The sequence below is a fragment of the Streptopelia decaocto genome (genome assembly GCF_964273445.1).
Source record: "Streptopelia decaocto genome assembly, chromosome: 4".
Taxonomy (NCBI): domain Eukaryota; kingdom Metazoa; phylum Chordata; class Aves; order Columbiformes; family Columbidae; genus Streptopelia; species Streptopelia decaocto.
In genome coordinates, this window is record NC_138658.1 from 39,553,623 (window position 1) to 39,581,117 (window position 27,495).

Consider the following 27,495-nt stretch of genomic DNA (forward strand, 5'->3'; position numbering starts at 1 on the left):
TATCCAGATCCTGATGCTTCTCCAATATGAGCAACTGTATGAGATTTTGATGTTGGCTAGTGACCCTGCTCCAGATGCCATCCCAAATCCCCAGCAATAAGGCAACCGCGTGGCTTAGGGGATTGGTAATCGGATACTTCACCTCCAGGTCATTGTAGGTCTCTGGTTCAAGAGTGGCAAGGTTTTGTAATGACTTAAACACCATCAGATATTTATTTGGAGGCATATGGAGAAGTGAATATATTATTTCGGTGCAGCAAGCAGCAGACACATCCACAAACATTATGACAGTTGCCAGTCTGCTAGAAATGCTTGAATGACAGAATATCAGTCTAACAGAGGTTGATTAACTCCCTGTCTTGCTTTAGTACTGGCTGGGTAATAAAAGCATAAAGGTTTATATGGTATTTTGTAAATGAGAGAGCTGAAAAAATGTGTTTAAGTCTCTCTCTCTCCATTTCCAGGTCATAAAAGACTTTTTGAAGTGGTTTTGAATGTTACTGGAGACAATCCAAAGCCAACTTTAATTTGAAGTTTCTGTCTTAGCCAGTACAAATTCAGCAAGAGTGAAAATATGTTCTGCAGGTATTTTTAGGCACTTTACTACATAGGAAAAACTGTAAGTGCATAATTTGAAACTTCAGTGTGTCCTTAATGAGGATAAAACTGGAAAAAACCCTACTTCCAAGGTCAGTGTTAACCTGATACTTCTGGAATCAGACTATATGGCCTGTGCATGAGAAAAAAAGGTGGATGATGCTCCCTGCCGTGGAGGGACCAGGGCAGGCAGGTGTAATAGTAAAACAGAAACATGATGCCATCTCCAGTCTCCCGTCAATGGCAGTTCCAGGGGAGAAAGGGGCTGACTGGCACGAACACCCTGTCCATTGGCCCGCACTGCCTCCCAGTGGGCATAACTACGTCTCTTTCAGGGGGAAAGGCAGCGTTTTTATCATAAGATGCCCAGTACAGACGCCGCTGTCCTGGGACAGCTAATGGGGGAATTGACTGACGGTGAGACTTCTGGTTTTCTAAAAACAAAACACAACAAAACTTGTGGTCACTTTCAAGTGTGCAGCTGTCTGTGACAATCATCCTGCACCCATGAGTGTTTGCAGATCACAAACCTCCATGAAAAAAAAAAAGTTTTGGGAGACAGCCTTACAAATGAGAACTCATGTGTTATTGACTTGCATGGAGAGGGCTGTGTCCCTGTCATTCACAGCTTTGACAAGCAGCAGCAGAGTAGTATCACATCACAAGTCTGTGGCCAGTTTTACAGTACCCTCCCTGCAGTGCTGAGAGTGACACATTTTTTGTTTTAACTCTTCTTGAGTGTGCTCAGAGCACCAGCACAGGACAGTAAAAAGGGATCCCAAAAATGGAAAATAAAACAACATGAGAAAAGAGCACCTTTGGCTGCAGTAAGGTCTCTGGAAAGCAGTAAAAGAAGAGTTGGGGGGAACATTTCTGTACCTCTGACAGCCTACAAAACATAACAGTTTGTAGCCCCCAACCTGCCTTTTCCTACGGGGTTCAGTGAGCCAAGAGATCTATTCAACTCAGGCACCTCAGCTATGTGCCTTTCCCAGCAAAAAAACCCCAATCCCTTCCAGCCCTGTGCAGGTGCCATTATCTACCTGAAAACAATCACATAAACCTTTGTGTTGGGATGTTTGTGTGGTTACTGCAACTGCAAACAGGGAGGGGGCTTAGGAGAAAACACTCCTGGGGACCCATGGAAGGCACAGGGCTGTGCAAACACTTCTAAGGATGAGAGCTGCTGCCCACACTTCAAATGTTGTATTTGTCTGTGTCTCATACCATGATCTTAGAGAATGAGGGGAAAAAAAATCACATGGTGCTGGAGCACTTGTATGAGTTATGTGAATAAATAAAGCCTGCTGTGTCTAGGTGTGTCCAACTGCAAAGGTCACTTAGGTGTGGGGTTTTCTTTTCCTCCAAAGTGATCCTGGTCACAGTGTAATATCCTGTTTCATTTCTACAGTGTTTATCATTGAAAGTTAATGTTCAGGATTCTTGCACCTGATATCCTCCCAGTGCACACAAGAAACAGAACTGAAAAAACGTCAGAGCAAGCGGATAGTACTGAGTACACCGCAAACGCAAAAGTATTACATTGGAATTATTGTTCTTGCATCACTCTGCTTTGTGAGGAGCTCACATAATCAGGTTTGTGTGCGAGTGCATGTGTGAGTCTCCTTCAAAGGAGGAAATAGGATCCCTAACTTTTAGTGCAGAAAATTAGTAACAAAATACATGCAAGATAAGGGCTGATAACATCTCTGTAATCTCATACTTAATCTGCTATCCTCAGGAAAAATCTGTTGACTTTTCAGCATTACTCTGCCCAGGCTGCATACAATAATTAATAGGCCTGTGTTACCCTACTCCTATGGCAATCACTGAAGTTAGGCACTTGCACCTTCCTTTTCACAAGTCGGTGCCCCGAGCGGAGCTGCCCACCCAGCTGAGAAAAGCCAAATCCCTACTCGAGCCTTTCCATTCCTTCCCGTTTCCCAGGCGGGCTGCGGCCGCGCTGAACCCCAGCCGCACCCGGAGCTGGAGCAGGTGCAGCGGGAGCCCCCGCCCGGTGCGAGGCGCCGCCGCCCCGGTGCGGGGTGGCCACGTGGAACGGCGGCTCCCGCGGCGGCTACTTCCTGCTCCGCATCACCCCGGCGGGGAGGCAGGCGGGCGCGGCAGCCCGCGGCGGGGGAGCCTACGGGGGAGGAAAATAAGAAAAAGGGAAAAGAAAAAAAAAAAGAGAAAGAAAGTTTGTGCGTGCAGCGGCAGGAAAGCCTCCGCAGGCGGGCGGCTGCCGGAGAGCAGCGGCGGCCGGGGAAGGAGGGGGAGAGGAGGCGGCGGCGGGGCCGTGCCGCGCCGCGCCGGGCGGGGGGCGGAAGCCCGCCGGTGCGCGGGGCCGGGCGCTGCGTGCGCGGCGGCGGGAGGATGCGGCTGAAGCTGGGCTTCCTGCTGCGCGCTGTGCTGCTGGCGGGCAGCTTCTTGGGGCTGCTGCTGCTCTGGTCCTCGCTGTCGCCCCGCGCCGAGGAGCCGGCTCCCCCGGGACGGACGTGGGTGAGTGTGCGGCCGCGCTGGGCGGCGGAGCGGGCGGGACGGAGCGGGTGGCGGGGCCGCCGCCCGGGATGTGACCGACGGCGGCTGCGGGCGGGCGGGCAGGGGGCGGCTGCCCGGGCTGCGGCCTGCGGCGCCTGCAGGCCTGAGAGGGGAGCTCGGAGCGGCGGGGCCGTCCCCGGCCGTCCCCCGGATCCGGTGTTCCTGCCCGAGCGGCGCCGCGCCGTGGCCCGGTGTGGGGCAGCCCCGACCGCGGCAGGGCCCCGGTGCGCCGCGCTCCGCTGGGCCCCGGTGGCCGAGCCCGGAGGGTGTCCGGTCCGCCCCACCCGGTGCGGGGCCTCCACAACCCCCTGGCCCACTAGCCGGGGTCGGGGCGGGAGCGCTCCGCCGGTGGCCGCCGCTAGCGCAGTGGGGCGTGTGGTGCCCCGCCGAGGCCGATGCCCTGGGTACCCGGACCGCGTATGTCAGTGTCTCCTTTGAGGGCTTTTCCATCCCTAAAATAACGACGCAGGTGTAAGCTGCGTAAGTATCCTGTAAAGGTCTCCCCCAGTGCTTCAACTAAGGGTGCAGGTGTTCCCCTCTCCCACTCACCCCACTGCTGCACATCAGCTTCCTGACGTCTTTCTACCCAAACGGCAGGTTTTGCCAAGGAGAGGCAGCGGATCAGGTAATTTAAGAACAGCAACATGGGAAGCCGAAAGACGTTGGAGTGATCATGCAGGTGGTGCAGATTTCTCACCCCAAGATGGTGGGGTTACCTGAGAGGCATGGGGTTGGCAGTGCTTGGGCTGAAAGCAACAATAACCTTTAGAAATGCTTTGGGAGGTCGGGCAAAAAATCTGGGGAGTGAGCCTTGCCATGGCCTTATATTAGACACATCAGGTGAGACTAATCTGATTCATTGACACCAAGGTCTCAGAAGGAGTGAAAGTGCTTTTTCCCTTTTGCCCAGATGTTTTAGAGCTGTGGAATGTAACTGGACTTAAGGGGATCTGCTTGAAGTAAGATTAGTCAGGATTATTTTAATCTTGGTAAAGTCATAACATTTTACAGTGATTATCTTAAAAAGTGATCTTTCATGATGTGTTCACTAATGATCCTGGTCCTCTCTAGTGGGCTGCTTTGAATACTTGTGGAAGGCAAGTGAGCTGACAAAATTCTTGCTTTTGAAAACTAGAAATTACTTTAGACTCCTTCAGCAGATGCTCCGTCTTCTGAAGCTGTTACAGCTTCCTGTATCTTGGCAGTTACTGCTGAGATAATAGGCCATAGCAGTTCTTTTTGAGATATGCACTTTATTAAGCAGTGAAGTTTGTGTAATCTGTTTTTTTTTTTGGACACAACGTGGGCTTTTCTGTGTGCAGAAAAGTCTTTAGGAGTTTTATTTGCATACCTCCCAAGAAAACATCAGGCAGTAAGTCAAAACCAGTTGAACCCTTCCTGCTTAGGAAAGGGTAATGTACCTGTAAAGTGACATCCTTCAAAATAAAAACCAGTTATGGTTGTATTGGTGTGCAGGGCAGTGACAATCTTCAGCTGATTATTCTGGGGTGACAACTGAAATATTGCAGTCCTACAGTGTGTGTGCTCTACCAGTTTATGCAGGTGCTGTAATGAATCACACTATTCGTTCTCACAAGCCTGAAGGTTTTCCCGTGGAGACTTGTGAGCTGAACCCTTGTATCCACCTGCAGTTGCATGCGAGGTCTAATTCGGAAATGGTTTCTAGCTGGTGTGCATGGCAATAAAAGGAGTCAGAAAGGTTTTTACAGTCCAGCCCCTGATAAAGCAGCATTCTGTCTAGATTACCCCTGCCTTGTCTGGAGGAAGAAATATCCGTAACAGCCACTTCAGGAAATAATTCTGTCTTTGTTGGGAACAAATAGAATTATATTGAGTAAACACTGTCAAAGATTAAATCTAAACAGAGTATCTGGTTCATTAGCTAGATCAGCTGTTTGTTTATTGTGATATATATATGAGAGTGGATAACACATGCTTCTTCATCGCTTTCTGGGAAACGATACTGTTATTATTAAACTTCTGCTTTGGGTTGGACCGCTTTCCTCCTCAGAAGCTGCTCGGGTGATGGAAACTAGTGAGCAGACTTGCTACAGCAGTGCTCTGGCGTGCTTCTGGAGAGCTGGCAGTGCGCGGGAATTCATCTGATGGTGAGGGCCTGCGTGTCCTTTCTCCTACTGAGTGAGATAACGCTGACCCTGTGAGGTGGGCTTCTGTTTCGGGGCATGCTCCCTGCCACACCTGGAAACAGGCTGTGCCTCAATACGGTTTTGGCATGTTGGAACTAGGACTTTAATCATAACCACTTCTCTGGAATGCACTGGTGCGCACTTTGTTCAGTCATACAGAAGTGTATGTTTGCTCTGTTAGCTGCCGGAAAGTTTGTTAAGCTAAAGATAACAGAGTAATTCTTCTTCTTATACAGCAGCCTTGTCCCTTTGCTTATGCCAAAAACTCTAGCCAACTAATGTAAAATTCCTCCTCAGACAGTACTAGCTTAAAATAGAATTTAACTTTTTATAGCTGATCTCAGGCAGTACCCTTTCTTTCTCTGCACTGTAACCCTGGGCACTTTTTAATAACACTGAGGCATTAAAGAAGCAAAGATTAAAAGTTCTGCTTTATTGTTCTTTTTATGTTTATAACCTTGAATCTCTCCATGCTTACAGCAGCAGACAAGAATAGATAATACTGAAGATCTTGTAGTAGTGTTATGACTATGTACCTTTATAAGAAAATATAACACAGTATTTGAAGAGAGAGTATGATTTTTCTACTGATTTTAAAAGATTTCAGAGATCTTTTTGAGAGGCAGGATGTTTAATGTACAGAGAGTTTTCAAAGAAAAAGTGAATGTGAAGAAGTGGCTGTTTAGGAAGGAAATGAGAGAACACAGTGGTACTAACAGTAATACAGACAGTTGGAGATAAGACACTTCTCTCTTATAGAAGACTACTACAGATATGTTTGTTTGCTGAAAGCATATTCAGAAGTTGGGGGGACAAAGCTCTTCCCCATGTAACCTGACTGTGGAGCCTTGATTCTGCGAGACACCATTTGAGGAAAAAGTGCTTGTAGGATCCAGAGGGAGAAGTAAAGTGTTTATTTCTCTGCGTTACCAGAAATATCCAAACAGAACAAAATAATCCTTATCCTAAAGACCTTTTAGTTTCCAATCTAAACCAAATAGAAACAATAAAAATATTTGATTTTGTGCGGTATTTTGAATGTTTTCCAATAACTTCAGTTCTTCTGGATCAAGAGATCAGTTTTGCAGCTAGAAGGAAATGAGCTGGCTATTCATTGTCAGAAGATTGCTGTAAGGATCCCAGCTATAGTACTTGTTGGTCTCCTGCGAGATGTATTGCTAATGATCAGCCTCAGAGGTACAGCCTTAAAAGCTGGTGTCATTGAGGAGTGGGTAGTATAGCAGGCGGAGCCAATGGACTGAAACAGTAAAGAAAGATTCATTACTGAAAAGTTGAAAACAGTGTATTTGGAGGAGTAAATGTAGTATAGGTCACCTTTAACTTTCCAAATCTAATCGAAGTGATCAAAGTGTTGAAGTGACCACATTAGTATTCAGAAGCTTATAAAGTTAGGTATAATTGAGGTTGGTATTTTGGGGGTTTGGTTCTTTTTTGAAAGACCTGTTTCGGCTACCTGAGGCAAAACTCAAAGTACGACTTTACATGCTCATAGTCTATATGGTAGTAGTATGATCAGTGGTCTCATAGTTCCTCTAATCTTCACTGTAGCATTCTGAGAAGCTGATAAAAATGACTGTATTAATTTATCCATATAAAAGACAAAAAAAAAAAAAAAAAAAAAAGGGGGTTCCAGCATGTTACTTTTCCCCTTCTGGAGCCTAGGAAGGTAGTAAAACATTTTCTGGAAGTGTGTGGCTGACCTTGCATGGGTCAGAATTGTGGTGGTGAGATGACTGCAAAATCCACAAAATAAATTCCCTGTTCTTCCCGCTTCTCATTTGCAGCGAGGATAACTTCCTGAAATCTTGGCATGAGCTCCTTGGCCTTGCAATTGGGAACCTGCTGCTTCAGATTTGAAGCATTGCGATACTTGTGGTATTTCCCACCTTTAGCTAAGGCATAGCCACCAGACCTGAGCCACCGATGGGCTGCCTTTAACTTGTCACATACTGAAGGCGTTTAATTTTCTGTGTCTGTAAGTGACATGTTCTTAAGTCAGCTTTTGTTTAGGAAGTATCTATCAACAGTTCTCAGACTTTCTGGACTGGGCTCCCAGGTGTTTTTTTGTGTGTATAAATAATTGGATAACTGTCCCCTTTCTTCCTACTGCCCCTAAAAGCGTGCACATCACCTACACCAGATATCCTCTTGGTGCACTGTAGCTTAACAAAAGCTTTTCAGGTCACAGTCTCCCACTCTTAGACACTCACAGCCTCATCACCCTGCCAGGACAGTTACCTGTCCTTGCTGCCAGATGCCACAGCAGCTGAGCCATGGTGAGGCTGGAGCAGTTCCCCTCAGATCCGGAAGGGGGGAGACTCTGCTGAGGGCCCTGGTGCAGGTGGCAATTCTGGCACATCCCTCTGATTTAGGAAACCAGGTGATGGGATTGCACCTGGGGCTGTGGGCCCTGCCAACCACCAAGTTTAGATGTTACAGTTCCCACCTGGTCACTACAGGGTGGAGAATTTATGATGTGGAGCTGGAGGTGATAGAGGAAAAAAGAAAACAAAGCTGAATGGACATTTTTCTGAGCTTTCTGGTGACACCCCTTTTTCCCCGCTTGAAGGACCACTAATATCCTGTATGCCTTGGCTGGACTGTCACTGAGAACTTAATGACAAGTTGCAGACTGAACTTGAAGTGTTATTGTGGTTTAAATTAGCTTCTTTGTGGTGGAAGTCCCATTGGAAATTCTCCACTTTCTCTTAAGGAGTAACAGCAAATGTGCTTAGGAGAGAAACTGAGAGTTTTTCTTCACTGGAGGAAAGGCAGGAGTTGAAATAAGGTGATAAATCTGATGTAACAGGGAGGGTCGTGTTCAGTAGCAAAGGGATTGATGTTGGCTGAGTTTGGTAAAAGTGTGACTCATTGTGGTGCACAGGTGATCAAACAGCAAAATAATCTCCATCTCTCTCACTCTCCAGTTGCTTTGTGTAGTTATCTATATGTTGGTCACTTTTTTACTGGTTTGACGTTCTATAATTGGGTGAGACCTAACTCAAGGAGTGCCACATCAGTTCTGACACTCTGACATTACCTGAAAGCTCAATGCAATCATTCATCATCTGGGTCTGAAAAGCTCCCTACAGGTGCAGGGTTAGGCACAGGCACGCTGCCTTTTATAGTCAAAGTTGTCATAAGTCACTGCTTCTTGTGTGACAGTCAGCAGAAATTAACACCTTGGCAAATTTTTCATGTTCAACAAGTTTGGTTTGAAATCTGTGCGCAGCGAGGCAATGAGCTTGCTATAGCTAAAGTATTGCTGTTGTAGGGAGTAAGCATCACTTTATTTTTTTCCCCTCTGTTTATTACAGTAATCTTTAGTGTTGATAGTGACAGTAATAGGCAAAATGTTTTGAGATATTAAATGCTAATTTCTTTTAATGTGGGCTTTCATCTAAACTGGCTTTGAAAAAGCTTGTAAAAATCTGTCACCCTTGGGAGAGTGTAAAAACCCCAATCCCTACTGTATGAAAAGTGATATCTTTTGGCAAATGCTTCCAGATATACTGCAGAATAAATGACCACAAAGCAAATAATGTGAAGAAATGAGGGGAAAAAAGGAAAAAAAAAAATTACAAAATTCCTACAATTTTTGTGTACATATGTAGATGGTGTTAAAACTTTCTTGAACTCTTTTGTCATTAAAATCCCTTGTAATAAATTAGGTAAACAACTCATTATTGTCTCAAGACTGTTAATTATGTAAATGTCTACTCCTCTAGAGAGAGCAGTTTCACACTGTTTTATATTTATGTGACAAGACTCCTTGTGTCTTATTCTAGCCCCAAGTGTTACCATTCATGAGTAATGTAAAAGAACTGAACAGCTGAAAAATCAAAGATCTTAAGTTGCGGTTGGCATTTGCTTTTCAAGAATCCCATTCCAGGAGAAAGGCATATAGGGCATCCAGAGAGCCTTTGGCAGGATCCTCAGCACAGGATGAAAGGTGACTCTGCACTCTTAGGTAAGATTATGCAATAAAAATTTTGGTAATTGTGTCTGTTTTGGAGATTGCATAGGTAAAACTGTTCCCTTGTTGCAGTACCTAATGGAGGAACCATGAGTAAGACCACAGAAATCAGGAAGAATCAACACAATGGGTCTGTTAGGTTGTCATTTGTTTAAAAAAAAGTAACAGACGTGGTAATTTGTACTGCTTAGTGGCCAAACAATGGGGCATTAAAAGTAGCATGTAATAAAGTCCTATTTAAAATAAAAATCGAGGTAATAGTTAACTCTCTATTTTAAAAGTGGTGAATTAAGATGTGATGGCTAAGCTGAAGTAGTAGAAGTTCAGGTGCTAGTAAATTTAGTTACTGGAAAAGGCTCAGTGGGTGATCAGGATGGCAGCCTTGAGAGAAGGCACAGCATATCCAGAAATACATATATGATTTTTTTGCCACATGGCCAAGCAGTGTGCACCTTCCCTAACCCAAGCTCTGCAGAATTAAAATTGCTTTTATTGAGCTGACGTTCCCTAATGAAAAATGACAGTATCTTTGTCCTATTTTTGTCAGATATTAAATCAGCATTACAGGAGACTGCCAAGTGGAAATAGGGCAGGATAAGCTGTTACATTAATAGGTTTGACTTCTACCTTCGGGGGTGGGGAGGGAATGCTTTTTACAGAAACTAGGCCATATAATCTGAGAGAGGATTCCAAGTCTGGTAACAGTTACATTTAATTACTAAATTTCCTCCGTAATATGGAAAACAAACATCTACTGCGAACTATTAGTTTAAAAATAGCAACATGCTGCTTAAAAGGCTGCCTCCTCCATCAGTTTTCTTTAATCTTTTTGTGAATTAAAGAGAATTTATCTTGCTCAAATCTGCCTGTAGCAGTCCACCTCCGCTCTGCAGTGCTCTAGATTTAGATGCTGTTTGGATGAGTGAGGTTTTCCCCCCATGACTTATCAGAATGCCGGGGTTATGTGTTCAGAAAGAAACATGTTGCCAGAGTGGTCCAACAAAGAGGAGAAATAAGCAGCCAGCACCATGTGTATCTTTGCAACCTGTGATGCTGTTCAGGCTTGGATTTTTGGGCGTTTTGGCCTTTCAACTAATACAGGTGCTGGGGAAAAAAAAAAAAAAAAAAAAAAAGGGTAGATTTCTGTAAACTTAAACAAAAGCTTAAGCTTGTGTTTTATAGCAGATTTCTAGATTGCCATTTATCAGTTTAATTGTAGCCTCTTCCTTGAAGGAGCTTGCTGGGAAAGTATGTGTTTTTGTGGAAAAGGGGTGTTTTGTTGTTAATCATTTTAAGAAGATATGGAAGAGAAGGGTAACACTTATAATCTGTCTTTGTTTTTCAAATAAACATTCTTATTATGTTCCTGCTGCTTGGAAATAAACAGGTTTGACATGCTTGCTTATTCATTGGATGTATCATTTCACTTGGTAGCTCTGAAATTTAAAAAACAAACCAAGAACCTAACGAGTTCTTTTTTTATTGAAATAGGTTGGTGCTTTCCTAGGGATGCATTTTATAGCACAGAAGTCCTATTTTCTGAAAACCCATTGACTTCTCCTGTGGGAATAAAAGTGTTTTTCTTACCAGGCTATGTACGTACGTTACTTCTAAAATAAAAATGGCTACTTCTCATAGTGATGATGCTTTAAAAAAGGACTGTATGAAGCAGGAGCTAAGCATGCCTCTTGCAACTTGCAGAACAAGTTGGCTTTTCTTTTTTTCCCTATTATAAATGCTAATTGTTTGTTGTTCCACGGTGGTCTGTATTTCTCTTAAGTTTCTCTCTTACCACCTCTTCTTGCATCCTTCATTCTACTGACTCCAGTAATGTTTGTTACTGTTGCTCTGGCTTTCCTAAGATACAATTTGCTTTCTTTTGATTTCCTTGTGGAATGCTCAGTTGCAAATAGCAGCAGTTGGCACTGGTGTGCAGTAAACCCCTCAACAGCAGCATAGAATTGTAGGAATGTGTAAGGTAAAAACAGTATATGAGTTTACATGCTGTTTACACTTGGAAAACTTTCTTTACAGTTGAAGGTCTCAAAATATAACTGTTAATGAAATAAAAGCGTAAGCAGATGGTGCTCAGCCCACAGAGTTTCTTACTTATTTTGTTGTCTTCTAAAAAACTGGCAATGAAAATGGCTCAGAAAGAACTGTTCTGACTTGAGTGAATATGGTTGATCTTTTTAATAAGACAGAAAGTATTAAGTCAAATAACATACTTTAGAGAAAATATGAGATTTTAAATGAATTAAATATAGTTTTTTCATATTTGAACATTTTTGCTACAGTTGGGGATTAAAATTTGGTTTGTTTTTAATCTGTAGTAGAAGATTTCCCTTTTAAGGATGAGTAGCATTTCATTAGAGCTGAAGCACAGCAACACCACATTTTGTTTCTGAACCCCTGCCTTTATGGATCTGAGCTATTTAAGCAATGTCTTTGTTTTGAGCTAGTTAATACGCATTCCAGATATGTCAAAGGAAGATATATTTATTTTTTTAAGCTGGCTGTAGAAAATGCCTCATCTTTAATAACATTTTGAAGCAAAAACAAAAAAGTAACCAAACTACCTCTTGAAAGCGTCATGGATGGTATTGTCCTGAGTTTTCTATTCCTCCTGTTGAGGAAGGAAGACCAAGAAAGACAATATAGAGCTAAGGTGTTCTTCAGAGAAAATGAGTTGTTCTCTGTGTGCTTTAGTCTTGAATCAAGATTTGCTACACCCTTGCTTAAATGAGGCCTTGAAGTCAGCTCTTTCAGACTGGTAATATATGTCTTTTGTAAGCCATGCATTTATCAGGCACCTTAGACTGCTTCACCTGTCCTGACTCTGCTAATCCATCTCACACTGTTATTCTAACATGCCAAAGCCTCTCAGAAGCTTTAAACAGCAGCAATGAAATATGTTTTTTTTTCTCGCTTCCACATTTTTTCGCCCTATTTACCTCCCATCTATGAAGTATCTTCTTCCTGCACAGAACCAAGGCCTTCACTAGTGATTATATTAAAAACAATATCTCTGTAATCTGCAGAGGTGGAAACGGGTGGGAGGTGGTGTTTTATGTTGTTTGCTTCTTTTGATAGAAGATGAGCTTTTAGTGTCTCACCTGCCTCTGATCAGAGAGTTTTTATCTAGCAGCTCTCGAGGCCAGAAGGACAGTGTGTGGGTTTCCTGTGCCTCAGATCCTGCTGGTGAGGGAGAAGAATCTCCTGCTGCCTCTTGTATCACTTTTTTGAGATCCTCAGCTCCAAATGCTGATATTCTGCTCAATGTAAGGTACTCCTATGGCATGAGATTTACTGAGTGTGTAAAGTGGTCTTGAGTACTCTCTCTGGAGGTATTTGAACCCTCAAGTAAGACTGCAGATTAGTTTCTGGGATGCATTTGTGTGATCTTGGTGTCTAAGAGCTGAAGGCTCCTTGTGTCTTGTGTCCCTCTCTGTGTTTTCTAATACTGATCTAAAGTGTTTATCTTGAAGACTTGGTTATTTTTTAGTTATGTTAACAGTACAAGAAATATTGGGCTAAGGAAGGCCAAGAAGTGTTGACTTGACGGTGAGGCTGTGAAGCTCTTTGAGTAGGTCCAGGCATGAGTTCTTCCATCAGGGTCACCAGCAGAAAAAACATCCTGCAGGAGTGCAGATATCTGTGGCGCTGGAATCAAGGCTAGGAGAAGACTTCAATGTCAAACCTGGGCCAAATAGTTACTCTGGCCCAGCCTTGGCAAAGTATGCTGAGAGGCCTGAGTATGTACTGAGCAGTGAGAAGGAATCCAACCTGTGGATACCATCATGATAGATAAACAAAAGCTGTGGAGTCTCTATGAGATACACAGTATTAGAGAGCAGACTTGCCTTTTCTATGAATAGTCACGTCAGTCACCTCTTGGGGAGTTACCAAGCTTTGCTCCTGTTATTATCTTCTACCAAGGCTGGTGATGACAGGGGAGTTGTCAAGCTATTGCGATAAAAGGGAGCAGACTGCCAGGATAGTTCATGTAGCCTTTAATCTTTGTGTATGCCTGAGGGGCCTTGGGAAAAGAGGATGGCAGGGAGCAGGCTGGATTAATTTTTCTGGATGAAATGGATATGTCCTGGGGGTTGGCCTACTTTAAAAATAATTAGAATTCTCTGAAATCTGCTGTCCTTGAGCATGTTTCATCTGTCCTGTGTCTCCTTTCTCTGACTCCGGTATGCCTAGATCTTGTGGTTGAGAGACGCGAGAGATGCTTTGTGCCTCTTTTGGAGGTGTTTGTTTTCACAATATTTCCCAGGGGTGTGTAACTTCTAAACCCAAGCTGACTTGAATATGTGTGTGTGGTGAAATCTGCACAGGGACTGCAGGTGATCAGAGGTACCTAGTTATGTTTTTGCTGTTAAGCTGAGAACAGAGAGGCTACCAGGTTTACAACTAGGCATGCAAGACACTAATTTTCTGATCTTAATATGTAGAAACGATATTTTTATTTTAAAAATTGACTTTTTTAAAGAGTCCTGTATGTTTGCATCAGGTGACAAAGGTATGATTGGATCCTTAGACGAAGACTTGATAATTGACTGCAGCCAGCACAAGTCTGTGTTTGTGTAAGGAGATGCATTGGTGTTTGTTATTCTGGCTTCCTATTCCAATCTCATCCTCTGCTGAAGGATGAATACCTCACTTAATTTTTTTTTTTTCCCCCCAGTCAGTTTTTTTTCCTTGTTCATTCTTTATGGGAATTTGGGGAGTTAATTAGGCTTATTCCCATGACCCACTGTTCAACAGCTTAAGAATTTTCTTGTGTTGCAGTAAGATATTAAGTGAAATGCATATCTGGGAGTGAGGAGGAAAGATAAATGATCAGACTTCATCTTTGACTTTATCCTCTGGAATAGGTTGGGCAATTTATCCTCCAACAGGTTTGTTACAGGATATAAAATGGTAAGGATTTTATGGGAAAAAAAACCTGTTTCATTTTAAATTTTACGGTTCGTGTCTATGATTAAATAAGTCTTCACAGCCTTAAACACTAAGCACCAAAGTTTTCACTGATAGACGTGGCCAGTTAGCGTTGATGCAAAGAGGAGGCAGCTTGAACAGGTTTTTGAACCAGTTTTATCTTGCACGATATTTGCAAGAATTTAGTCTGTACTGATAACTTGTCAAAATACAGTTTGTAGTCTAATCCTAGCAATCCTGATTTTCAGGAATGGTTCACAGCTGTTAATTTCTAAGGAACAGGCAGAACTTTTATCTATTAATTTGGTTTATGTAACAACTGTGGTGTACTACTTAGTGTTACCAATAGCATAATGTTGCAAGTGGAATTCATTATTCTTTTTAGCCTGGTGCTTTAAAAATATATTTTAGTAGCTTAACTGAATAATCTTGACTGTGCCTTAAAATGTTCATAAGTGAGAATGCTTTCACATATCAGAAATTGTATTTTATCATCTTTTTTCTTTCTCAAACCTGAGAATTCAAAAGTCCAGAGCAATATACTTTTTACATATTTACTAAAATGCATAGGCATTTATTTTGAAGCAGAGTTTTAGTGATGAGGAAGTTAAGGTTTCAGATACAGTATCAGTGTTTCATAGCTAAACCCATTAAATGTAGCTGTATATAGCTGACTTTCTGTAAGTGACTTTGGCTTTACAGATTGAAACCTTCCAGCAGTGTATACTTAGATCTATTCATGGTCTTAGCACCAAAACCCAACAACTTTCCTGTGGGAAGTCCATTTTCTCCCCCACATGCAAATCTTTGTTCATTTTGTCAGGCCTTAATGTTGCTTAACTGTTTTTCTAGTGTATCAGCTATAGGACTCAAAGAAACTTCAAATAGTGTGAAAGACCAATTACGGCACCTCAACTATTTTATAAACAGTGCTGGTTTTATCCCAATGCATGTTAACCTCTGTGATGTTCCTTTCCCTTCATACATTTTTGTTTTAAAGTTTCAGTTTCTTATTTTCATCTGTTTTGTCTGTAGACTGAAGAAATATGGCCAGCAGTAGACTAGCACATTCCCTAATACCCTTTCTTATCTAGCTGTAGTGACATAAAAGATTGGATATAAGAGTGAGAAAATACTTATGTGGAAGGGAGTTCTGCCTGACATTTGGGTGCCTTTTCTAAGGAAGGGGTAGTACTGGAGATCTAGAAATAGTGTTCAAATCATCATGCTGTGAAAAAAATCACCATTTATATATATTTTTGATGGAAACTCTACTGAGGCTTGGAGCTTTCCTGAAAAGGGAAAAGTGCCCTAACTTTGTGCAGGGCAACTTCTGGTTATGCACATCTTCCCTCTCCTCCCAGAATTTAAGAACGTACAGCTATCTCCTTAATCTGTAGTAAGGGATATTTTTTTTAATTTTTTTTTTTTTTGTATCTCTGTTTTGATTTAGAAGAATAAAGGGAGATTGACACTTCTAAGAATATTTAACATAAATATTGTTTTGTTTAGAGCACACCAGTGTTCCCGCATTACCATTTACCATGGAAAACACTGGAAGAGCACTCTGGGGTGTCCTGGCAGGGGGAAGAGCAACCCTTGCCCCAACCACCCAAAACTAAGCCTGGCTTACTGTTACAGGCATTCCCTGCACTGAAACACTTTGATTACTTCTGAGATGGGGTCTGGGTGTGATGACTCAGAAGACCACACGACGGGGCATGCCTGCATATTTTTCTGGTGCTCTTAGCGCATCGTATCTGGCCCTAAATTCCAGAAGGATGTAAGTGTGCCGCCTCTATGCCTCTGCTTCCTCAGCACAGCAAGTGAGTCTCCTCCAAGGAAGAAGAAAGGTTTAGAGCCTTTTGAGCTTCTTGTTGCTGATGAGTTTTTTTGTTTGTTTGCTTGGGTTGTTTTGTTTTAAAGACACAAGACAAACAAACCCTCTTCTGAGCCAGGCAGCTGCTTCCCCACTAGCCTGCAGGTACTTGTTCTCTCTCTCCTGTGTGTCCCTGTCCACAAGTAATGGTTTTAACAGTCTGAGGAGGCAGCTGTATTCTCTGTGTGTTGCTACCAGGGCGTTCTCCTCTGCTTCTCAGCTACCCCTTGCTTCCAGCAGCTTGCTTTTTTTATTTACTTATTTTTTTTCTTCCACACTCCTGCTCTGAAATAGCTCAGCACTGGTGTTCACCTGGCTTACGGATGCCAGATTTGTTGGCTTGTCTGCACAGCCTGCTTCAGGGAGTCCTTGATATCCAGCTCAGTGTGTGGGTGTAAAGGTGCTTGTGTTGGCACACAGGCAGGAGAAAAATGTGTAGTGGAAAAGTAAAATGATTGTAGAAATGTATCCATCCTACTCTGGAACAGCAGCCTGAAAAATCCAGCACCTATCAAACAGAGTTTTAAATCCACAGCAGATGAGCAAAACTGAAACCATAAAGGCAGCTCATCTGCATCAGCTAAAAAATATAGTTTTCATTAATGTGTTCTGCAAGAGCTAGGTGCATCTTGTTTTGTATTCTTGGTATTCCGCAGTTCACCTTGTGGCAGAGATGAAAAATAGCACCCTCAGGTTTTACTGTATATCTGCAATCTTGGGAAGATAAATGTCAATGTAGTGCATCATAGTGTTGACATTCAGAAGTCTTCCAAACTTTGCTTTTTAAATAAAACAGGGAAGTCAGACTTGAGTCCCTTTACTCAGTAGGAAGAGTAGGCAAGTGATGATTGGGTTTTGCCACAACTTATCTAAATCTGACTTCCCTTACAAATCTACAGTTGTGTCATACTGTCAAGAATTACAGAACTGAAACTGATATACTAAAAAAAAGGAAAATATTCTGTTTCCAGGTAAAATATTATGTCTGAAGTGACTTTTGTTGGTTGTAGCTTTCAGCCACTCTTTGCTAAAGAAATGCATGGAGTTTCTGCTGTTCATGTTCTGTTGAAATTACTAAAAATGGAAAGCTGAATAGTAGCTTATTTTTAAGCTTTTATATTTTTTAAATAAAGTGAGTTGAAAAGTGAAAAATTCCAGCTTTAATGATGTCAGAAGGGCTATCTGAATTTTTTTGCATAAGATTGTAGCATAATTCAAGCTGGAAGGGACCTCAGGAGCTCCCTAGTCCAACCTCCTGCTCAGAGCAGGGTCAGCTATGGGATCAGACAGACTGCCTGGGGCTTTGTGCAGTTGGGCCTTGAAAACCTCCAAAGGGGGAGATGGTACAACCACACTGCCTAACTTGTCCCATTGTTTGGCTGTCCTCATGGTGCAAGTTGTTTTGGTTTTTTTTATAGCCAGTTGGATATTCCATCAGTTTTGTCATGACACATTAAACTGTAAAACTGTTTAACTGTAATTTAGAAAAAAAAAATGTGGGCTTTCTGATTGGTTTTTGTGTGGTTGTGTATTTTTGTTGTTTGTTTTACTTTACTGGAACTGTTTAGTGGGCTAGTGACTTAGTCTGTTTTTCTCTATCTTAACATAAAAGGTCTGTCCAAGACTCCATTGTATAATAGAGTAATGTATTAAGAAAATGTTGATTTGAGTAATTCACATACGACAGTTTTAAACGGAGCATATACCTTTTTATTTTGTGCTGTTGTCACTTGTGTGCAAAACTTTTGAAAATGAAAGCATCTTATCCCAAAAGGTGGCTGATTAATGACGGCAATAATATTGTCTTGGTTGACAACCAATATGAATGTATTGTCTGTTACAGAAAAGGCTCTTCTATCTTGCTTTTCTGTACCACTTTCAATATAATAGTTTTGCTACCTTTTCAATAACCTGCAAAACACAGCACATTTTATTTCTTTTGTATTTTGATTAGAGTATCTTCCTTAGAGATTTCTGGGTTTGTTTTGCTGATTCTGTTCTGATATACAGTAAAAAAAGTGTACATTGTTTACTGTCCTGTCCTCGTACATCTGTCAGTTGATCCTTCTTTGGTATTTGATGGCTCATGCATGCAGCTTCTCCTTCTATAAGAAGATTGAAATACTGATATCTTTCTTCTCTTGCAGTTCTTCCTCTTGGGAGGCATTGTCTCTCCCCACTCAGACACAAGTATGAACAGCCTGACTGCTCTTGCCTCTCCAGCTGCTGGCCGGATTTTGCCCTGTTAGAGGCAACAGACTCTCTTTCTCGGGGAATGCAAAGGGCTTTTGAAATTAGTTTTCTGACAGGCTTTGACAAAATTGTCTTTGTTAGAAGTTAAAGTGCAAGGCTAGCACACAAAGGTCTTGATTCAGCGAATTGTGTTCTGATTTAAACACCCATTTAATGAACTGGATAGATCACAAGTGTGCTTCGCTAATATCTTTTCTGCCTTAGATGCAGTAAGCAAAGGGCACAGTTTTCATAAATGTAGCTATTAGCAGCCCTGTTTGAAGCCTACCAGGCCCGCATATGCTTTGTGCTTGTGGAAACAGCTCTAGCTGGGAATTACTGGGGTGAGTATAATATGAGGAAAGGCTTGCTGTTGTTTTGAGGTCAGTTTTTAACCAAAATTGCATTCTGGTTATTTACACGCAGAGTCTGAGTTGTCAAGACTTCTGATTTTATAACAAAAATGTTTAGCAAGAGCAAATATTTATTAAAAATATTATGGTGCCTCAGACAAATGCCTCTTGCTGTGCTGTTTGGATGGGGAGTATCCTGCTGTTAGATGTGGTGCTGAGGGCACTGACTTCCATCCGTTGCGAGCAAGAAGGATCTTTGTGCATCTTTCTTTGTGTGTGCTGTATGACAGGTAATTTAAACGGTAGAATGCTGCAGTCCGATTGCGAAGGAATCAGTGCATGTGTGAGGATGATGTTCATTTGCATCTTCTGTGGATGTGTGGTCAGAAATGCTGGCCAGAGTGTACCTGAGCTGGAAACACAAAGATCATGGGAAAACTCTCTTTATGAACCTACAGATATAGATGGGTCCCTTGAAAGATGTTCAGGGCTAGAGGCTGATCCTTGATGCCTTGTTAAGAGAAAGTAGGATGTTGGTTTCCAAAGTCGGCTTTGAGAGTAATGTTTCGAATGTTAGTCTTGGGCAGCTTCAGGTTTAGATTGCTGGCACCACCCTGGGTCATCTGCATTAACAAAATAAATGTGAAGGCAGTCCATTTCTTGAAGTCCTGGTGCAGCATGTCTGCATCTTTCCTCGGTCTTGTGGTCCCAGTGTGACTGTGGTGACTTCCATAGTTGAAATAAAAGATATTGCATGGAGTGCAGAGCGAAGTGCAAGGTTGGAAGGATAGTGGAACACAGACAGGTTCAATGGAGTCTATTTGAAGAAGTTTGTGGTTTATAGTCTTGCTGTCCAAAGGATGCAAAGAACCAGCTTGTGCAGGTTGTGCATGATGTGGCTTCTAAAGCAGAGCTATGACATAGGTTTTGATATTCATTGTGTTTACTTCACAGCAAAACAAGTGATGTCATTAGCTGTATTTGTCTGAAAAAGAACAGTCAATTTTACCAAGATTGATTTGTTTGTGCAACAAATTGGTTCTTACTAATTTAGTATTGTTGCAGATCTTTTTTACTTCTTATGCTTTAAATGCATGTATTGTGTTGATTCATTTATTTATTTAAGTATTTAGTATAGATAAGCACTTAGCTTACCTCAACAATTCACTAGGGTATAATTTATTGACAAATACCATACACATTATCTTTAATATCCTACATAGGAAAGACATGGGAATGAAGGGTCAAGGAAAGATGAGACTGAGAACACAGTTGATCATAATGAGTAATTTCCCCTCGTTTATCTAGTCAAGCAGTATACAAGGTAATTACGTGAATACTTTGAATTCCTGAAATCGTTTGGGAGTTCAGATGAAACTTTCAGAAACTGATTTTAGACTGTGTGCGTAATTTTCATACAATGCAGCTTTTGGCTTCAGCTGGCCAAAGCTTTTTCTTTGAAAAAGCTTTCAAAATGGTAGGGTTGATCAAATTGTGAAATGCAATTTAAAAAACCCCCATAAATAGGCTGTTGTAAAGATTGAGAATGGTAACTATTTCAAGATAAATGAAAATCTAATCATGCATTTTGCTTCTTAATAGCAAGAAATATGAAATGAGGTTGACATATGTGTCTTTAAAAATTGAGGCAGACAAGATATAGCACAGCAACCTTCATCCCTTGATCAAGCGTGTCCATCAGTGATGGATTTATTGTATTGTAAATGTCGTTTACTCACTGAGGTATATAAACAAAAAAATGCATGATTTCTAAATATCCATCTGACTCGGGTGATTGAGAAATGAGGATGAAGTTCCTCTGTGGGTTTTAACCACTGCAATGTTATAGCTGATGTCTGGAGGGCCAGAAAAGCTGTCCTCAGCCGCTTAGAACATGAGGATTGATGGTAGTTTGTGTTTCTTTCTGAGGCTTTTTCCCTCTGAGAGAGAAATAATAGAAGTTGGATATTATAGAAAAGTTACGGCTTATAAATTCTAACGCTCCAGTGTCTTACTTTTTAAATTCAAGCATATGTACTTTTTTTTACCTGCTTATTTCTGTAGCTTAAAATGTCATTACTTAAATTTTGGTTGTTTAAGTCCAAAAGAAACAGCTTCATCTATTTCAGCCTACAGAGAACATTTGAAAGGGTCTTGGTCTTCACAAAATGAAAAACCTTGGCCCCTTGTAGTCCACTGTGTAACATTACTACATAAGAAAAGGAGAATAATCCCTCCATTGTGGAAGGAAATGAAGCTGGACAGAGGACATCTAAGAAGTGCTTAAGAATCTCTAATGTCCACATGAATAAACATGAGCTCTATTTTTAAGATCTTGCTCAAACATATGCAAAAAACAAAGGATATTCCTGGAGTGAGACAGAATATGGAAGGAGCAGTGACTCAACTAGAAAGGTCATGAGCTTCATATAATGTTGAAATGTAGTGATGAGAACAAATCTTGTAGTGACCCTCTTGAGCGATGCTGTGTTTTCAGGCTTTCACCTTAGAGGTGACAATTTTCTTAGAGTGGGGGGATGAAATAGGTTTTCTGGGTGGGAAAGAGATGGCTTGTCATTGCTGAACCATTGACGGCTTTAGAAGAAAGATCTAGCAGTTGTAGTGAGGCCTTCAGTGTTGGTGTAGGATGGGATGAGACCAGCAGCTGGGCATGGATGACAAGAAAGTGCAGCTGAAGATTGCGGAGTGCTGGAGTGTAATGAGAAAGTACCGGAGAGGTCTTAGTGATAGAAATGATACTGTTCTGGATTATGGCAATATTGCACTGGAATAATTAATTCTTATGATTGTTTTCTCTCTTTGTCATCCATTTGATTGCAAAAGCTGTTGGAATTGTTTGCCAAGCACTTGAAAGCTTGTGCCTGTGACAGCAGTAGAATATTACTGTAGAAATAGTTGAAATGGATGGATTAGCATATACTAAATTGACAAGATGTCAATAAACCACTATATTTTCAGGTATTCAGAATAATTTGTTCTTAATTTTTATTAATTGTTAAAGATGCATAGTCTCAAATCTGTAAGGGAAGGAGGTCATTTAAGCTAAGAAATGGGACCTGCTTTCCTGTGTGAATACTGTTTTACTCATCTACTTTACTAACAAAATATCTGCTATTCTACTAGCCTCTAATTGGCAATACAGAGAAAGATAGTAAAGTGCAGGTGAAAAATCAATGCTTTTTTTTTTCTTCTGAAAAAGGGAAGAAATGGTCCAAGAGTCATAGATAAAAACCTGCTATCTGGAGGTCCTTTTGCATCTTGCAGTCAGCTCTGATGGAGATGATGTCATAAGCAATTGTCCATTTTGTTCTTAATACTCATAATTCTTCCAGTCAAGCATTTATAAAATGCCTCTAGAGAAGAAAAATTGCAGACAGTTGTCTATGGTATGCTCGCCTTTTTCTTTGTACTCTGTGGAAAAACTTCATAGGCCAGCAAGGTGTTGGTTATTCAAATTATTATGAAGCAATTTATTATAGCCCAAGTGTGCTTCTGATTAATTTTATTGTAAATGTGGGATAATAAATGCCTTTATCTTCATTCTCATTTGCTGGTTTTGACTTACATGATCCAAATGCTTGTCTTTTAGGAAAACCTTAGGGAAGATGAAGAAAAGCATCTAGTACTTTGAAGTCCTTGTGTGCAAGTTGAAGAGCAGAGTTACGTTTTGCTTTTTTTTGTTGATGATTTTACTGTTTTCTAGATGTGTGGTGTGAACCATTCAGCACTGTTTTCAAGATCTAATTGAATGTGTAGCATTGCTTCAAACCATGTAACCATGTGCAAATGTGGTGCTCCTAGTTACTTGGAGGAGGGAGACAGGGGAAAAAAAATCTTGTATTTTCTGCTATCCTTTCCTACAATCCATTTTTTGAAAGGGATTTCCTGATACTCAGCTTTTGTCTAGAAGAAAGAGCTAGAAAAAATTTTTGCCTCTGCCTTCTGCCCCTCTACAATAGGGTAAGCAATGGCACCATCTTAATCGAAGTGCTGTAAATGAAACTGGAAATTTGAGAGACATTAAAAGGAGAACAGAAGGTTGCATTTGAACAAAATACATAAAACCCCATGTTTACAGAAATGAGAGATGATAATATTGATTATAGCCAGCCAGAATTCTGAGCATTTGGAGACTTCCCACAGCCTTCATCTGCTTAAACATTTTTCTGGGGTTGGCTGTGTCCCTAGAAGCCAGTTTGTTGCACTTTTTGTTTAGAAATGCGTTAGTTCATCTATTGTTTTGCTCCTCCTGTGATACCTACAGCAGCTGGCACATTTGCTTAAGGAACAAGTCACCTTGCTGAACCTCTCACACAGCAAGGTACCCCATGGTTTGCCTCAAGGCTACGAAGCTGAAAAAGAATTATTTTTATTAAGTTTCTCAAGAGAAAACAAGGTGTAACTTTCTGGACAATAAGTGTTGTCCTCCCTGTGAGGGGATGCAACTTGATATCTCCTAAGATGGATGTCAAACTCATTTTCACCAGGGGCCACATCAGCCTCATGGTTGCCTTCAAAGGGCTGAATGTGATTTTAGGACTGTATAAATGTAGGAGTAGTTACAGTTTGACACCCCTGTCCTAAGACTTCAGGTGGAGAGTTGCTTCAGGAACAGAAGGTAAACCAAAATCAGTTGGGTCCTTGGAGTCTCCACTCTGAAGACAAGAAACTAGACTTTGTTTTGGAAAGACAGGGGTCGGTGTCTGGTGGGCTTTGCTTACCTGGGACAGTTGCTCTGCCTGGTGCTGTAGCAGAATAACTGTGCCCCAGGGCTTGGTGCTCTCCTTGCTTTTCAGCTTCTTCATGGGGCTCGGCTGTTATCATAACAGTATTCTGAATAAATTAAAATATTTAAAATGGATGAATTTAGCATGGAGTGAGTCAACCACCATACAAACTTATTTATTTTTAATTTGTGGGGAGTCTCATCTATGGTATAGCAACCCGTATGGTGTATTTGAGGGTAAACATACTGAACAGGTGCTTCTTTGTTGGTCTGAAGGTCTGAGTCACTGCAGTCTCTGTTTGAGAATGAATTACTGTGGATGATGCTCTACAGAAGTTTGCAGCTGAAATATGCTAAATACATGCTAATGATAATGTAGGCTGCAGTACATAGAAAATTGTCCGTTGTGGAGAGAAAGAGGGAAGTTTATGGGCATTTGAAAAGCAGTTGATAGCAGACTCCTAGAGCTGAAGCATAGTCTCTAGGTCAGCTGGTTGATTACACCAGCCTTAAGTACTTAACCTAAACTATCTTACTTTGGATGATGTACCATATTGGTGTTTTGTCAGTTTGTCTAACATTCCATTAAGAAGAGCGGGGCAGGATCAGTGCAGGCAACCTCTTTGGCAGGCAGGGAAAATGTGTGGTCTCTTCTGGTCTCTGGTCCCCAGAAACCAGAGAAATTGCAGTTTGATGCAATAGAGAAAGCCACTTAATTAACAAGAAGCAACACCACACCTGATAAGATGCAGTATGTAGGGAGATTCTTGCTTTTATGCTCTTTTATTTCTGTTTTGTCCCACTTGATCACTTTGTCTTTCTTCAACTGAAAATGTTCATTATTCTAGTTCTAATGAACTTGTAATAGATTCTTGCTCTTCTGTTTAAAAGCCTTTCTGTCATCTTTGATGTGCTGTCTTTAAGGGAGAGGATCTAGGAGGGTCTGGATCATACTTCTGTCTTATCCAGCGTCCTCTAACAACTTTATTACTCTTCAGTAAGCAGCTACAAATGTGGGCTGTGTTTTTTTCATTACACAGGCTACCAGTGCCCACATCTTTCCATTTCTAGAACATGGACGACTGAAATACAACATCACCTTAGGTAATACAGCAGCTTCATTTATGATTCAGTTTAAGAATATTTGTGTTGCTTGAAAATGATTATAATCTTAACGTTAAGAGGCTGTTTGGCTTGCTTTAAAACTAGCCTTAAGAGACAAAGTTAAGCAGAGATTTCTATAATATCTGTTTATTCAGGTATTTATCTGAGTCTTTCTATTTTAGATCTGCTTAGCTGCTATCCCAGATTACATGGTACTCTACAGAGCTGCAAAGAAAGGTGCATTGTTTGTTGTTATCTCCACAAAGCTCTCGGGCATCTCTTTAAGTGGAGGCTTTGAGAGAAAGTGGATCTCTGGGAAGATTTCTTCAACACAGCACGACTATTGAACTACAGATGGGATCAGGGACAGTGTGGGACAACAAACTATGACACTACCAGGAATGGAAGGATGTGATGTGTAAAAGCTGAGTGTGAGTTGAATCTCAGGCAACAAGGAAGGCAAGTTGGAAGGTTTAACAGTTGGTTTGGTATTCCCCAAACACCGAGGACCAGTAAAAGCAAGGACAATAGAAGATTGCTATTTTTGACAGTAATGTGTTGTGAAGCACTCAGTTTCTTTATTTGCTTTCTGTCAGGCAAAGCCTAATTGTGAAACTGCCTGTTGCACAGGAATTCAAGTACAGCATCTCTCCTAAGGAGGCACCATGTGAGACAGGTCAGGCACGGGCCATGTTCTCACTGTCCTTTTTGTACTCTTAAATCTCACTGAAGGTGAGAGAGACAGAGAGAAATTTGCAAGTTTTGGGTGGCCAGTGGCATCCCCAAAAAGAGAATGTGTCTGGGATTAAGTGCTCTGGCCAGGTCTCCTGGTAGTCTCTGTTTTTGATGAAGGTAGCTGAACGTTGCTAAGTAAAGAAGTCACTTAGTCTGGACCAGACGTATATGAGTGTGACCATTACATTTACAGAAAATTCAGACTCCTCTAAGAGGAGGGACAGGTACAGTGGGAGGTTGTAGGGGAGCAGGGACATCAGAAAAAGGAGTGTAGGAGCAATGCCTGAGGGTAAAGTTGAAACAGCACTTGTGGCAGGACTGCATTGCTCTGCAGGAGTTCAAGTGATAGGTGCACAGCACGACCAAAGGGGATGACAGCAGCATCATTAGCTTTCACTTGCAAGGGGAATTTAGTGTTGCAACAGAACCATTTCATTTAAATGGGATGCTTAGATGGGTATCGTACTGACTTATCTAAATGCAGATATAGATCTTTAAACAAGGTACTCTGCAGGTAAACAGGTAAAACTCAGGATTTATGGTGTTCCCCTCTGTTAGACAAATAGCTGGGCAATCAAGTTATTTCAACTGAAAATAAGTATTCTTTCATTGTCAGAAATTTGAATCTCAGAGTTACTTACATTTACAGATATGGCACACAAAAAAAAAGAGGACAGAGGCAATGTCCGTATGATTTGTTACCTGAGGGATTCCACAGCTTAATGCGACTTTACATGCAGTGACCTTGATGTTGACTTTAAACCATGGCAGTATTCAAGCAATAGCCTTAAGTCACTGTCCTAGATGTGTGCTTCTGCTGTGAGAAAGTAGACAGTGTCCTCACAAAAATGCAAGGAGACAGGAAGAGCTAGTTGGTCTTTTTGCCCAGGGAACTCTTACAGCAACCATTTGAAAAATAGTTGAGAAACTGAGCCCTTTCTTCCACTCACAGGTTTTAACACCTACAGAGATGACCTCTGATGTTTGTGAATATTGTTAGTTTTTAGACTCATTACTAGGCAACAAAAAGTTTTTACTTTTTTTTTTTTTTTTGGAATCAGTGATACAGATTAATACAAGTCACTCAGAACTCAAATGCTAAATTCTGTAAACTCCTTCACAATAGCAGAACATTGAGCTTTTGCCAAATTCACATTTTTACTAACAATTCCTCTCCTTTATTATGTGCCCTTTTTACTTTTGAACATGCTGCTTGCTTTTCCATAAGCAATGCTCTCAAACACCAGGAATGTCAGCCATAAGAGAGGAGAAAATTGTTGATTTTACTCCCTTAAGTTGTTTTGCCTCAGCTAACTCAGGTAGTTTTGAGGCTCAAAGATACTGCTACTTCATTGTTTTTTTTTTTTTTTCAGTGGCCCGAGTCAATATTAATTACTGTAGTCTGCTGGTGTCTGTTAAAAATGAATAGGTAATTCTGTAACTGTGGAAGTATTAATACTAGTGATTGTCCTGTTCTACTGCAGCAGATAAGACATAAGGAACTGAGTGGAAAACAGGATTTTCCTCAATGCTGCTGACCAGCAGTTTTATTCCAAGTATTAATCCCTGGCAAAACAGTTCCTTCTCAAGGAGCTCCTTGGGAATTGAGAGAAAGGGGGTAAAAGCTGGATAGAAGATGCTGCAGGGCAAGGAGTAATGCATCATGTATCAATCAGCTCGATAAAAGCTGTGAAATCTAAGAAGCAGGTGAAGGGGAAAATGTCTTTGCTGTTTAAAAAAAATAATTTTTTTAAAAGCCATTTTATTTTTCATTCTTTGGATGCAGGTGGGAGGACAATACACAATAGTATAAAACTATTGCTGAATACACATTTCTCCAAAGCTGCTGTGGCCCTTGCACCTCAGTTACACTTCAGAGTTCCATATTTCTTTTAATTAATAGAATATATATTAAAAATATGCTTATAATGTAATGATTTTTTTAATATCGTCAAGGTTTTTTAAAACTTTTTTGGGAGTTTTCTTTGTGGCTCATAAGTGGCTTCTGACCAAGTCTTACGTAGAACGCTACAAAAAGTTGACCAAGGGGGTTGTTCTCTGGCACAATTACTTGCTCTTTGGAGATGCTGTCACAGTAAAGCATTTGTAATACAAAACTGTAGTCAAGCAAGTTCTGTATACCAAAACTTATTCCATGTTGGTATAACATAACTAACACAGTTCTAGCACCTATAGGT

General features: G+C 41.2%; 1 protein-coding gene across 3 annotated transcripts in view; it reads left to right on the forward strand.

Moving 5' to 3' along the window:
• Nucleotides 1–2,551: 2,551 nt before the first annotated feature.
• GALNT7 (polypeptide N-acetylgalactosaminyltransferase 7) overlaps nt 2,552–27,495 on the forward strand; it is a 72,909-nt gene continuing 47,965 nt past the window's right edge. For all 3 annotated transcript variants that reach the window (XM_082050416.1, XM_082050415.1, XM_082050414.1), the window contains exon 1: nt 2,552–3,096. In XM_082050416.1, the coding sequence (XP_081906542.1) occupies nt 2,971–3,096 (126 nt within the window). In that variant the 5' untranslated portion in view covers nt 2,552–2,970. The remainder of the gene's footprint in view (nt 3,097–27,495) is intronic.